The following is a 14,074-nucleotide window of genomic DNA, read 5'->3' on the forward strand; positions in this document are numbered from 1 at the left end:
AAATTGCTGAACTATGTGGTAGATAGAGCCATTGATTTTCCCTTCTTCCCAGTAACAGTAATGGGAATGGGAAGGAAAAAAAACTCTAAAAAAATCTCCCAGAATTCCAAATATAGCCTTATATCTAACAACTTTATTTATTTATTTAATCCACCAAAGCCATGGCATTTCAACAATGGTGCATTGTGACTGGTCTGTTTTAAATTCTTCTGTGTATATATTTGTCTTGAGGTTATATGTTTTAAAGCAGGGGTCCCCAATCCCTGGTCCGCAGACTGGTTCCGGTCCACTGCCCTTTGGGAACTAGTCCATGGAAGTGGCGGGCGTGTACGCAAAGCTTCATTCGCAGAAGCTAGGATAGGAAACCATCTCCCTTGCTGCCACCGCCACTGCTGCCAGTCCATGGAGCCAGTAAGGTTGGATACAGCTTTTTTTAAAGTCACAACCCTTGATGTATTCCAAGAGCATCAATATACAATCTGGAAAATTTGCTTGAGTTTTACAAGAGATTTCTAAACAGGAATTCAGTTTGCAAGTAATTTCTTTTACTATGCATGGACTCTTAAGTATACAGGACTGTCCTTATGAAAAGCAAAAGATGGTTATTGACAACTTTTAAAATACTCCAGACAAAGAAGGGTAAAACTGGTAAATATTTAAATCTCACAACCATTTCTTGATACCTTTTCAAAACAGAAAACACTTCTGTTTTTATTTATTGTTTATGAGACTTACTTTAAATTTAAGAAACCCAGATAATCAGATGTACAGATAAACCAGTTCATGACAGCAGACTTTGTAACTATATTCAAATATTTAAAAAGAACATACAGTATGTCATCAAAGCATCATATAAGCCAAAGAACCAACTGCACTTTTAGAAGTTGTTATTAATGGGCAGAGTCAATAGATACATACAGTATACTTACACCCCTTTAAAATCAGTGGGACTTAAAGTTATGCATATTTCCTGTAGTCCTCATTGACTGACCACAATTGGGACCAGGAATTTGGTCATTAAATGAAACCACAGTCCATGCTTACCATCACACCTCATTTTTCCTTTGCTTTACAAACTCAATAAGGTTATAAATGTGAAGATTGATTGTAAAGTTATTTTTCATCACCATCATAATTACAAACAATTGCTAAATGAGGCAATTGCTAAACAAGGACTACATTCTAGAGATAATAACTACTGTTTTTATGAACCAATTAATGGAAAATGTTTTTGTTGTCTTTTCCCTCCCCAGGATTCACGAAACGCTTCAAGCATCCTTACTGTGTCAAGCTCTTTACCCCAGCTAGATCAAGGCTGTCTTCCAGGGTTTTTGCCACTGAAGTCCGAATCAGATTATGATCTGCCTTTTACCTTGGCACATAATAGATCTCCAATTTCATCATCCTTTCCTTCAAACCTGCATGTCATGTCTGCCAAAAGAGCAATGCCAAATGGATGCTAGAATCTAGTCATTTTGTAAGCAGCCGAAAGAGAATTAATTAAAGTCCGATTTTATTAGGATGTTTTTAGCCTTTGAATTGAAGTTTGTTCTCTATGCATTTCTATGGCGTTAATTTTACATTCTTCATGGGAGGAAGGAGGGGGCCATGTTCACACATGCCACACATCCCATGGCTAGCATAGTAGAAGGGTCATTTTTAAAAAAAACTTTCATTTACTGTGGTAGCTCATTTTTATGTAATATATTTTTAAATGTTAAGGAATGACACATTTGGGGTAATTTTCCTCAGACTTTAAAAAAAATCAATAAGCCATTTTATTCTCTATCTATCAAAGTTGTTTCATACTTGTCTATTTTAAAACAGGGCTGCAATACTTTAATAGGATTGAGAGAGCTATTTGAAATGTATGCCAATGATTCCTGTCATTTCATGGCAGTCCTGCCATGGTTCACTGAGCCCTCTCTTCTCTCTTGTCAGCTCAACTGAAGACAAGCATTTAGTTGCAAACTTTAAGCAGGTTGTGCAAAACAGAAATGATGTGACTGCTTCTCCTCCTGCACAATTATGTCACTCCTGGTCAATGTGAGAAGGTCAGGTTGCGCCTTGTAAAGCTACATGATACCACTTGCCCATTTGAACAAGTTAAGTGCAGAATCCGGTCCCTAACGGCCGCCTTTTTTTTATCAAGTCGGCATTTGATCAGGAAGTAGAAACAATGGTGTAGGGAGATTTGGAGAGGACGTGTTTATGTGCTTTAATAAAGGCAGTTCTCAAGCCAGCATCACAGGTAATAAATTTAGTCCGAGTTTCAAGACTTTAAAGTAATGGCTGCTCTGACCTTCAAAATAAGCTCCTTTTCTTTGTTGTTGTTGTTGTTGGTAGGACCCAAGAGTGACGCCCATCTTTGATGCTGACAGAATTTAAAACAAGGCCATTGCCCTGCATTTTCTGCCTTGTAGCACACAAAAGTAAAATTGTATGTCAGGCCAAGATGTCGGGGAGCTGACAAGATGCCCCAGTGACATTTCAGCTGGAAAGAGCAAGTGTCTTGCAACCAAGTGGTCAAATATCAAATAATAGGTCAAGCAGGAAGGAGCTGAGTTCTAACCACAAAGAGGTTTCTGGTAACTTACTTGACAAGCTTTTGGGCGCTTTGTGGCTTGACAAAGTGATATTCTGTTGGGTATCGCTAGACAGTCTGTTCTTTATTGCCTTCAGAAGATCAGACATTGACATTGATTAAACTCTTTAACCCTTAAAGGTTAAATTCTGGTTGTATGCATCATTGTGAGGAAAGAACAAAAGAAATTTTGTAATATATACTATTTGTTATGGTATTAATCACCCCAACTCCCCAGCGCCATTAACATTTGATGTGTGATGTAGTTTTTGACAGGGTTATTGAATGCAAAATCTATACGTTAGATTGCTTCTCATTATAGATCAGAGATAACATTAGAAAAATAACATTGTGCTTGGTGGAATTTGTAATTTCTCATGCTTTGATAAGAGTAGGGTTTGATTCCGTAAACCTGACTGCTAACATTTGTCTTTGTCCTATCATCCCAGAAGACAATAAATTTGCATATGTAATATACCCACCACTATCAGTAAAATCATGTAAATTCCTGACTGGTAATTCCAAAGCCACTCTGTAGAACTTTGAAATTTTTCAAGTATTTCTTATTTTAAGATATCAAGAGGGTTTTCATGCCTGCAGTTGCAACTGTGTTCATTTAAAAAATGAGCAAATCGTTGTTGTTTTTTAAAAAAAAGGTCTCTCTTCATAACATGTTATCTTTGGTCTATTTAAGGCAATATTTTTTTTCCTTCTACCAAGAGAAAAACCAGAAAAAGTAACATGCGTTATTCCAATCAGAGGTTGCTTATCTTTTCCACATGGAATTTTAGCATGCTTTGTTTTGTGCTGTTTTTCATTTTTTTAATTATAGTATATAGTTAGGCTTTTTTAAAAAGGAGGTATAAGATGGAAGTCTGATAAGATTTACTTATCAGCTGTATAATAACTCACAGTTTGAGATTAAAATCAACATAATAATTTAAACATTATTGGTTTTGGAGAATTGGAACAGATCTGGTTTGCCTTTTTTTTTACAGAGCACTGGAAATGCATAAGGAGTGTATGGATAGATATACCTTTTACAAGCAATGAGTCTTAATATTTTTAACAGAGAGTTTACAAAGCAAAGTGATCACAGCTAATATTCTCTGGAAGTAGTTACAGCTACATCACAGAACAGACATGAGAGCAGTAATCTTAGATCTTTTTATCACAGCATTTCCCAAGGAAACATGTATACTCAAGAATAAAATTTGTTCCCATTGCTTTATTCCCTGCTGCTCACAGCAATGCTTTCTTACCAAATTAGGATTTGCACAGTTCTGCTTATATTGCTATTTATACAAAATATATCTATACTCATGAATTCATATATAAAATTCTCTCTCCCAATATTTTTTCCTCTTTTCTGATCTCAGCATTCTGATCAAAATTTAGGAGATGTGTGTGTGTGTGTATTTGTGTATAGATGTCAAGTTTATTAGCTCCGCATTTAAAAATTAATTATTATAAATGCACAGAATGTAATAAAATCACAATTCTATCATCATTTTTTTTAATCCATGACATGCTTAGATGTTTATATAACCAGTGATGATATTCAGAACTTATCAACCCTGTGAATAGAAAACACACATTTATTAAACGAACTCACCATTAAATCTTACTACACACAGAATTATTCAGCCAGGTATAGGCATCAGGTCCACACAATCTGACAGTTTGGTCAAAATAACAACACAAGTGTCCCAACAGCATGACACAAGCCCTACCTCTTTACCACTATGATATTAGGAGCATGTGCAAAAGTGGCAGAGCCTACTTCATTTCACTTATGTTGTCCATTCCCTCACATGCATACTTCTCCCCATGCCTTCAAGATAGGTAGGTAGGTAGGTAGGTAGGTAGGTAGGTAGGTAGGTAGGTAGGTAGGTATAGTTCTGTGCACTTAACAACTGTGGCAAGAAAGGTCATAAAACAGGGGAAAATTCACTTAATAAATGTCTCACAAAGCAACAGAAATTTTGAGCTCAATTGTGGTAGTAAGTCGAGGACTACCTGTACTTGATTGATCATACCAGTAAAGGTATATAAAACTGTACTGTACTCCTTCAAGAAGTTTAACATGTATTTTTTTTCATGCAGCTGTAACTTATATATAACGAAAGATTGCAGTACTTTTCATAAGATTGGGAAAATTCTTACACAGAAAAGATTTGCTAGCATTTCTTAACAGAAATTAGAATTGCAATTCCACGTCATTGATTCGTTTTTAAAATTGGTTCTTAACATGCACCACTAAAACTAACCCAGTTAAGTTTGAATAATAATTGAAATTGGATAAGTACCATATCCAATGTCTAAGCTCATTCTGTGTCCAGTTTATCTGCCTACTAGAAAACAAGCAATGTTTTTGAAGCTTTCTCAACCACAGTGTCTATCAAATCGGTTAATATCATGGATCTATTTTATGTCAATTGACATGGCCCAATTGATATAATTCTAATAAGGTTATATTTACTAAAATTTTCAGAACATTTAGAAAACATTTTTTTTAATGAGCATCCTTATTTTAGTTGACAATAACTTCTCCACACCTTTATTTAATTTTTAAGTTTGGGCAGTGGTGAAGTTCAATTTTTTTTACTACTGGTTGTGTGGGTGTGGCTTGGTGGGTGTGGCAGGGGAAGGATACTGAAAAATCTCCATTCCCACTCCATTCCAGGGGAAGGATACTGCAAAATGCCCATTCCCACCTCACTCTGGGGTCAGCCAGAGGTAGGGCATTTGCCGGTTCTCTGAACTACTCAAAATTTTTGCTACCGGTTCTCCAGAACCTGTCAGAACGTGCTGGATTTCACCCCTGGGTTTGGGCTACATAAGATTTTAATCTGTTTTGCATTTCAAATAGCTTCTTTCTTCTGAATGCACACAGTCAAGAAACAATTATTGTATGTTCCAACATGGCTGTATATAAGCACCATGTGAATTGTAAATTGGGAGGCCGATGAATGAAATTAATCAGAATGGAAGAGCATTTTAAGGAAGTAGATTTGACCATATTATATCTTAGCAATGCAGTAGGTTGGATTTAGCACAAAAGTAGGCTTGAAATAAAGTAATTTTTATTCTGTTTCCAGGCTTAGTTTCAAAACTCGCCAAAGTTTTTACCATATTGCTAGCATACTTGTTTTCTAATCTACACTGTTTACTAGGGCTCCACACATGCTTTTCAGAATAATAATACAATAATACAATAGCAGAGTTGGAAGGGACCTTGGAGATCTTCTAGTCCAACCCCCTGCCTAGGCAGGAAACCCTATACTGTTTCAGACAAATGGCTATCCAACATCTTCTTAAAGACTTCCAGTGTGGGGCATTCACAACTTCTGGAGGCAAGCTGTTCCACTGATTAATTGTTCTAACTGTCAGGAAATTTAGAACAACCAGTTTCTTGTTAAAGGAAATGCATTTATTTTTGATACATGGCGCTGTTCTTGTACTGAATAAAGGGAGCCACGAAGAAATGCAAACTTTGTATTGGCATATTAGTTTGTGTGCATCCAAAGAAACTTCTAAAGAAGCTACTAGGCTCCATATTTATACAGTATGCTCCTGGCTGATATAAGCTCCCACTCAACCCACTTCTAATGAGTTCTCAGTAGGCAAGTATAGGATTAGGCAATTAAAGTATTAGAAGAGCATTCAATTTGTGATTGCTTGTACACATTTTCTATATAGATAATTGAATGCAATCTTTAGTTTTTGTGATACCTGTTAGGTTATGTCTGCAATTTTTAAAAATCCCTTTTCTTACAGGAAATAGCTTCCCGCTGTCAGGTTTTAAAAGCAATTTATATTTGATTATGATAAATTGTAGAAATCATCATGAGATGATCTAACCACAAGCAAGGGCGATTGCAAAATCTCTGTCGCCTCTATTTAAACCAGGAATACACCTGGGAAACAGAAGAGCATCTTCTAATTAGCTTCCCAAGAATAAGCCTCATTGAAGTCATTGGAATATATTTTTGAGTTAGCTTTCATAGACTCACAGGAACAACTTTGTCTTAAATAGGTCTCAAATGTTCAGCTATGGATTTGATGAGTGTAAGCAATAAATAAAAGGCTGGAACAATATTAAGCACCATATTAAGAACAGAATTAGAATCTCTAAGTAAGGATGCAATTATTGGCTTTGAATTCGGATCAAATGATAAGCTGAAATGATAGATAACAAGATTATGAGACAATGAATTCACACATCAACATAGTCAAAAAATGGTTTGTTTGGTTTTTACTTGAAACTAGCCACTGGTTTATAAAACTAAATTTATAATATATCAGGTAATGTAAATCCAGCCATTTGTGGCTTAATAAACAATAATCAAAGAACAGCTGACTGTAATGTGAGAATCCAGTCATTCTGTGTTCTTCATTCTATGGTAGAGCTCTCTTCAACCAAGCTACAGTTTTATTGCAATGTCACATAGTTGGTAACACTTAATGCAAGTTCAAATGAGAATTTTAAAAAAAAGAGTGATAAAACAAAATACTGTAGCTATCCTTTCAGGCAACATGTTTTTCATGTTAATGAAGGTATACTAAAATATATAAAGATTAAAGTCTCTTAAATCAAATATTCCAAGATAATGTAGCCTGAATGTAGCTTGAATTAGCATCTTATGTTTGAGACAACGTAGTAAGGAAACTTCTGTTTGGTAGTACAACAGTTTTTTCCAGTTTTCCAAGCTATTTCAAATGATAAATGTGATTATGTGAAGAATTCTTACATGTTCCCCAAGTAATGATCCACTACAATTGTTTAAAAAAAACTAAAAAAAAAACTTGGAGATTCCTGAAACCTGATTACAGAGACTATCTGTGCTTTCAGATAGTCTGGGGAAAAAAAGAAGAGAAAGAAAGGGCATTTGACCTCTGTCCCTGTATGGATTTTCTGCATTCAGAAGTGACAGCAATCAGCACTAAGAGAAATAAAAAATCAGGAAGTGGCAGCTCTTTATCTGAACACAGTGACAAAGCAGCCTTTGATTCCAGTCTTCACGTAACTATTGTATTTCGAGAATTGTGTTTAGGAGCCATCTCTGTGAGAGCAGCCTTAAAAGGTAGAAAACAACATGCAAGGATTTTTTTTTTTTAAAAAATCTGTTCTGTTTCTCTCCCCACCCCCTCTCCCACCTCCAAGGCTCTCTACTATTTCAAGAGGGAAATGTTTTAGTGATTTGTATCAGCTTCTAATCTAGTGCCTCCTGATGTTTGGGTTTCTGCATGACTTATCTTTTCTAGCCAGCATAGCTATGAATGTGAATTCAGGTCAGTGGTGGATTCAACATTTTTTACTACCGGTTCTGTGGGTGTGGCTTGGTGGGCATGGTGTGGCTAGGTGGGCGTGGCTTGGTGAGCATGGCAGGGGAAGGATACTGTAAAATCCCCATTCCCTCCCCATTCCAGGGGAAGGTTACTGCAAAATCCCCATTCCCTCCTGACCAGCTGCGACTCGGCAGACAGAGATACATGGGGGCAGGGGCCAGTCAGGGTGGTATTTACTGGGAATTTATTTGTGAGAGTGGGGCATTCAGTCTGAAGAGAGCTGGTTTAGATAGCTAAATTGGAAGTATCATTCTTAATCGTCCATGATATAAAGGCCTATGGTTAAGCAAAAGGTAAAGGTTTCCTCTGCCCAGCCTTGTCCAACTCTAGGAGATGGTGCTTATCTTTGTCAAAGGAGCCAGCATTGGCCAAAGACAGTTTCTGTGATGTCTATATGCTGAAGGGCACGGAAAACTATTACCTTCCCACTGAAGCAATACCTATTTATCTACTCACATTTGCATGTTTTCAAACTGCTAGTGGCAGGGGCTGGACAAGAACAGGAACTCACCCTGGTACATGGATCTCGAACTGCCGACCTTCAGGTCAACAAGCCCAGCATCTCACCCACTGGGCCATCACGACACCTCAGGCAAAGCAAAACAAAATCCAAAAATAGGAAATAAAATTGTATTTCACAGTTTCCTAAAAGAGATAACCCAACATGCTAGCATGCCGAAGTGATACTATGATCATGAAATGGCTTTCACAGTGCAAAGTTCATCCATTTTATTCTGGTTGTACTGCCACTTGTCGTTTCCCCAAACATGGGAAAGTAAATTATATCTGGTTCTGCCTTGCAGGTGTGTGTGTGTGTGTTGCAAACTCTCTTGCTATCATCAACTTTTAGTGTGTGTGTGTGTGTGTGTGTGTGTGTGTGTGTGTGTGTGTTGCAAACTCTCTTGCTATCATCAACTTTTAATGACCCCATAATCTTTTGCGGCGTGAAGTCTTAGCAACTGAATGGATCTAGCATAGTGTTTACTGGTTGGATCCCCTTCCTGTCGTGAATGCAGAGTTTTGTTCAGCAGATATATTCTCATTGTGCCCAGAGAGAGAAATATCTGCCTCTACCTAGGAACGAACTCACACACCATTCTGATTATGAGGCAAGAGCTTCACCTCTAGGCCACTACACCACTCTTTGAAAACTCCCTTGCTATGATGTATTAAAATTCAGCACTGGTACCCAAGGATTTTCTGGATTAAAATTATATAGCTCTTTTCATTTGAAAACATAAAAGTATAGGGAAAGGGAAAGATTCCCCTTGCACATATCTGCTAGTCATTTCCGCCTCTATGGGGTAGTGCTCTTCTCCGTTTCTAATCCTAAGAGTCAGCGCTGTCCGAAGATGTCTCCGTGGTCATGTGGCTGGCATGACTAAACACTGAAGGCACATGGAACGCTGTTACCTTCCCACCAAAGGTGGTTCCTATTTTTCTACTTGCATTTTTACATGCTTTCAAACTGCTAGGTTGGCAGAAGCTGGGACAAGTAACGGAAGCTCACTCTGTTATGTGGCGCTAGGGATTCGAACCATCGAACTGCTGACCTTTCTGATTGACAGGCTCAGGGTCTTAGCCATGATCAATTTTCAGCTCAGTTGAATATGCACCTTTTTAGCAATTGTGAGATAATCCTTTTTATCTCTCTTCCATCTCCAACTTTATTCAGTTTGTTCTCCCTTTGTTCAGTTCAATGTGTCTTCTGAACAATGCCAATGCTTACACGACAAATTGCTCCTGTTAGCTGCAGTGTACAGTACATGAATTCTTAATTTCTCACCATAATGAGATGATGAATTTCTAGATATGGGAAGAAATTTGTCCAATTCATATTTTAATTGGCACCAGCCAAATTTTGCAATGTTGATCCAACCTTGCATACAGGGGAATGGAAGTGGCCCAGCATAAAAATGTTTATATAAGTTAAAAAAAAGTGCAGATAACCTTTAGGAAACGTGCTTATACAAATATGTGTTAGGTAAAACTGTAGAGAGTACAAAACAGTAGATACATTCAAGTAACATCCAAGATTTTTGATTTTAAAAAAAATCCAGACTGTGAAAGAAAAGAGACTATTCATATCTAAGATGGGGAAACTATAATTCAAACAGGTGTGAGTAGATTTTTGGAATGGAGATGTGTCACTTCAAAGAACAAACAATTCATATTTCAATCTCTCATCAATAAAGAACTTTCGAGCTTCCAAATAGTCAGAGTCTCACTTCCTAATGCTTGCCAGTAGAGAAGCATTGTATTGTAGTCATAGTAGTTCAAAACATTTGGAAGGCTACAGTTTTCTGCATTGTGCAGTTTCTGCACCAACATCAACACAACCAAAACATCTCTCTACTATTAACCTTTTACATATACAAGATTGCTTTTATATTTAGAAGAGTCGAGGTGGCGCAGTGGTTAGGGTGCAGTACTGCAAGCCACTTCAGCTGACTGTTATCTGCAGTTCAGCGGTTCTAATCTCACCGGCTCAAGGTTGACTCAGCCTTCCATCCTTCCGAGGTGGGTGAAATGAGGACCCAGACTGTGGGGGCGATATGCTGACTCTGTAAACCGCTTAGAGAGGGATGAAAGCCCTATGAAGCAGTATATAAGTCTAACTGCTATTGCTATTGCTATATTTATTAATCAAATTTATATAGTCGCCCATCTCACCAAAAGGTGTGTGCACAACAAGATTAAAGAAGTAACAAAATAACACAGCTCACAAAACAAAGAAAACAAACAATCCTCAAGCCTGGGGATATATTAAGAAACTTGGGAAATTTTGAATCCATTTTGATGTACATATGTTTTCATGGGCAGAAAATATTTTCTCTGTAGTAACATTGATTCTTCCATACTATTTTCTGAGTATTTGTGCAATTCGGGGTTTATGCATGTAGACGTGACTGATTGGTTAGTCCCCACACTGGGAAAGGTAGTGAGATCAATGAACATTACTATTGGGATATTAGATTTGTTGAGATTCCAAACAAATTACTTAAAACCTAAGGGAGAACACCCTGACTGATCTGGTTTGAGATTGTCACTAAGAGTAAATTTTAAAAGGAAGTGATGAATAAGACCTTTCAAGAAAAGCCCAGCCTGATCTATTTGCTATAAATTAAAATCAACGCTGCCCCTTTGCAACATAAGTAAAGTCAAATGGCTACGTTAGCAGATCACGTTTTGCAAAAGGGATTTGTGTGCATTTTCATCCAAGAGTTCCCATCGAGAAAGACGCTTCTGTCTAAGTTAAGAAAGAATAGAGGTTCATGATCCCTGCAATACCATTTTCTATAAAGAAAATTCCCCGTCTTCTGCTACTTTTTAAGAGAAGGCCAACCTGAAGCCAGAGATTGTTCCCGCTTCAATCGCAATGTTTCTCTCTCATCTAATACACACAGCAGGACTCCTTGAAGGGTACAGATTAAACTGTTAGGGTTATTTGAAAAAGTGTCTGAAGGTTTTCTACTAGCCATAAAGAATTGCATTATAAAGATTTGTAAGTTGTAAGGGGCAAGAGATGGTCCCTTCTCCTTTTGGTGCTGGACCCCATAAAAGGAAGTTTCTTTTAATCACTGAAAGGTTCTTCCTATTGTCAGCCTGCAAGAACTTTTCCATATAAAGTTAAACAACGAGTTCTGGTTCAACATGTAGACTGGGAGAATACAAACTTAGTTCTTTCCAGATAGTTTTCTGCATCAAACATTTTAAGGGCAAGACAATAATGTCATCAACGTTGGCTAAGAAAGCACAGAGAGAATTAGGAAGACCTTTCTTTGTAGACGTAAATTAAGAAACTCCCACAGATGGCAGATGCTGCAGAAATTCAGCATGTTTCATTTTTGAAACTTGCTCCTATTTAGTTTTCCCCTGTCTTCTTTTATGTCTGCTGTCTTTCTTTCCCATAGCATGTTTTTTTTTTAAAAAAAATAATAGGGTTGTGGAAAAACACCTCCCAGAGGAGAATCTGGAAAATACAAATTCTTCCTTCCCATGTTTGTCTCTAGAGAGGTTTTAAGAGGCTGGCAAGCAGCAACTTTGTCATTCTACTCCTCACCCCTTGGTGAGGATTTCAGCCCTTGGTGAGTGATAATCAACAAAGATGATTAAAGGCCTGGAGACATAAACATATGAAGAACGGTTGCAGGATTTAACTAGTCTAGTGAAAAGAAGGACTATGGGAGAGGGCATGATAGCAGTATTACAGTACTTGAGAGGTTGCCACTTATTTTGCAAAGCAGTAGAGGGCAGGACTAGAAACCATGGATGGAAACTAAATCAAGGAGAGAAACAACCTGGAATTAAGGAGTAACTTTCTGGCAGAAGAATTAACCAATGGGACAGCTTGTCTTCAGAGGTTTTGGTGCTTCATCCCTGGAGGTTTTTAAGAAGAGACTGGAAAGTCACTTGTCTGAAATGGTGTAGGGCAGGGGTTTCAAACTCACAGCTTGCAGCCAGAGGCGTCATGTGTTGGCCATGTTCATCCCCATTTTAGTGATGGAGAAAAAGTGATACATCACATGACAATGTGATGCTGCAAGTTGGACACCCCTGTGCAAGGGGTTGGATTAGAAGATCTCAAAGGTCCCTTCTGCTCTATTCTGATTGATGGTATTTGGGCTAAAATTAGATGCAAGTACTTCCCTGTAAAATAGACCATCTCCTGCTAGCCAACCAATGATCAATAGTAATGTATGCAACCAGAAGTGTGTACGGTGGTAGACTTGGAAGTTATGCTGAAACTGGCATATATGCCTGTAGACCAGTGGTTCCCAAACTTGGCAACTTTAAGACTTGTGGACTTCAACTCCCAGAATTCTCCAGCCAGCTCTGCTGGCTGGAGAATTCTGGGAGTTGAAGTCCACAAGTCTTAAAGTTGCCAAGTTTGGGAACCACTGCTGTAGACTATGTTCTTTGAAGGAAGAAGCCACATGTGCAGGAATTGATGTTGGACAGTCAGGAGGACTGATTGAACATGATGGGACAAAGAAGACCACAGGCAGAAACAGCTAAGCACATCCTGAAGGATGTCTGAGACAGAGATGAAGCTTGCTGTGAAGTGATTCACTGGATCTGGAATTTCCAAGAGAGAGAAATAGAACGATCCAGATTCTGTGTAAAGAAAGATTACATTAAAAGTAAAAGCAGACTGGAAAAGAATGAAGAAAACACTTCAAGAAGCAGTGTCAGATATTGGCAGAAACTACCGTAACTGGACTCCGTCCTCAAAGCAAGGAAAAATACTAAAAAGCTCAGTAAATAGGCTGGCAAGAAACAACTTGGACTGTACGAGTAAGATTTATATTAGCAAAACTAAAGTGCAACACTAAAGTTGAGAAACAGAGCCCTTTGAAACAGTGGTGGGATTCAAATTTTTTTACTACCGGTTCTGTGGGTGTAGCTTGGTGGGCATGGCATGGCTTGGTGGGTGTGACTTGATGGGCGTGGCAGGATATTGTAAAATCTCCATTTCCACCCCACTCCAGGGGAAGGTTACTACAAAATCCCCATTTCCTCCCGATCAGCTGAGACTTGGGAGGCAGAGAATAGATGGGGGCGGGGCCAGTCAGAGGTGGTATTCAACGGTTGTCTGTACTACTCAAGGTTTCTGCTACCAGTTCTCCAGAATTGGTCAGAGCCTGCTGAATACCACCTCTGCTTTGAGAATGAAGCCCTGTTCCCGCTTGTAGGCCTGCTTATTTTTAAGCCATCCAAAACAGACCCAAGATAGCTTTGAGATGATACCAAGAAGGATGGAGCTAATACAAACAAGATATTGTACACGGGAAGAGTTAATAAGTTAGTTAACATCTTTAGTAGGAATGAATATAATTAAACATGTTTCATGTATATGTTTATTCATCTGTTCCACCTTGAACTTGTAGTTAAACAGCTCTTAAAAGCAAGATCAGATATATAACAACCATTAAAGCCAAAGTAGACTATAACATGAACACTATAAGCCAAATTGTGATTTGTGTCCACTGGTTATATTCAAATAGTCACAATTTTCAGGTATTAAACAAATTTGATATATAGATTCTAGTTCACACTGTAGCTTGTGTGAATGAGATCAAACCCCATTCGTGGTTTATGCCTATGTTTCCTCATTTCATTTAACCACCCATCCAC

General features: G+C 38.0%; 1 protein-coding gene across 7 annotated transcripts in view; it reads left to right on the top strand.

Annotated features, from left to right (window-relative positions):
* Positions 1–14,074, top strand: part of CCDC171 (coiled-coil domain containing 171) — a 274,987-nt gene that overhangs the window by 184,057 nt on the left and 76,856 nt on the right. For 4 of the 7 annotated variants that reach the window (XM_087716106.1, XM_087716100.1, XM_087716101.1 and 1 more), the window contains one exon: positions 1,254–1,522. The exons of 2 other annotated variants lie outside the window; for them this stretch is intronic. In XM_087716106.1, coding sequence (XP_087572232.1) covers positions 1,254–1,463 — 210 coding nt within the window. In that variant the 3' untranslated portion in view covers positions 1,464–1,522. Of the gene's footprint in view, positions 1–1,253; positions 1,523–14,074 lie in introns of those variants that run through there. One more of the 7 variants, XM_087716104.1, reaches the window with a different exon arrangement.

This window comes from Thamnophis sirtalis, unplaced genomic scaffold (genome assembly GCF_051295495.1).
Source record: "Thamnophis sirtalis isolate CommonGarterSnake01/CBP01778 unplaced genomic scaffold, rThaSir2_p1.2 scaffold_5, whole genome shotgun sequence".
Lineage (NCBI taxonomy): Eukaryota > Metazoa > Chordata > Lepidosauria > Squamata > Natricidae > Thamnophis > Thamnophis sirtalis.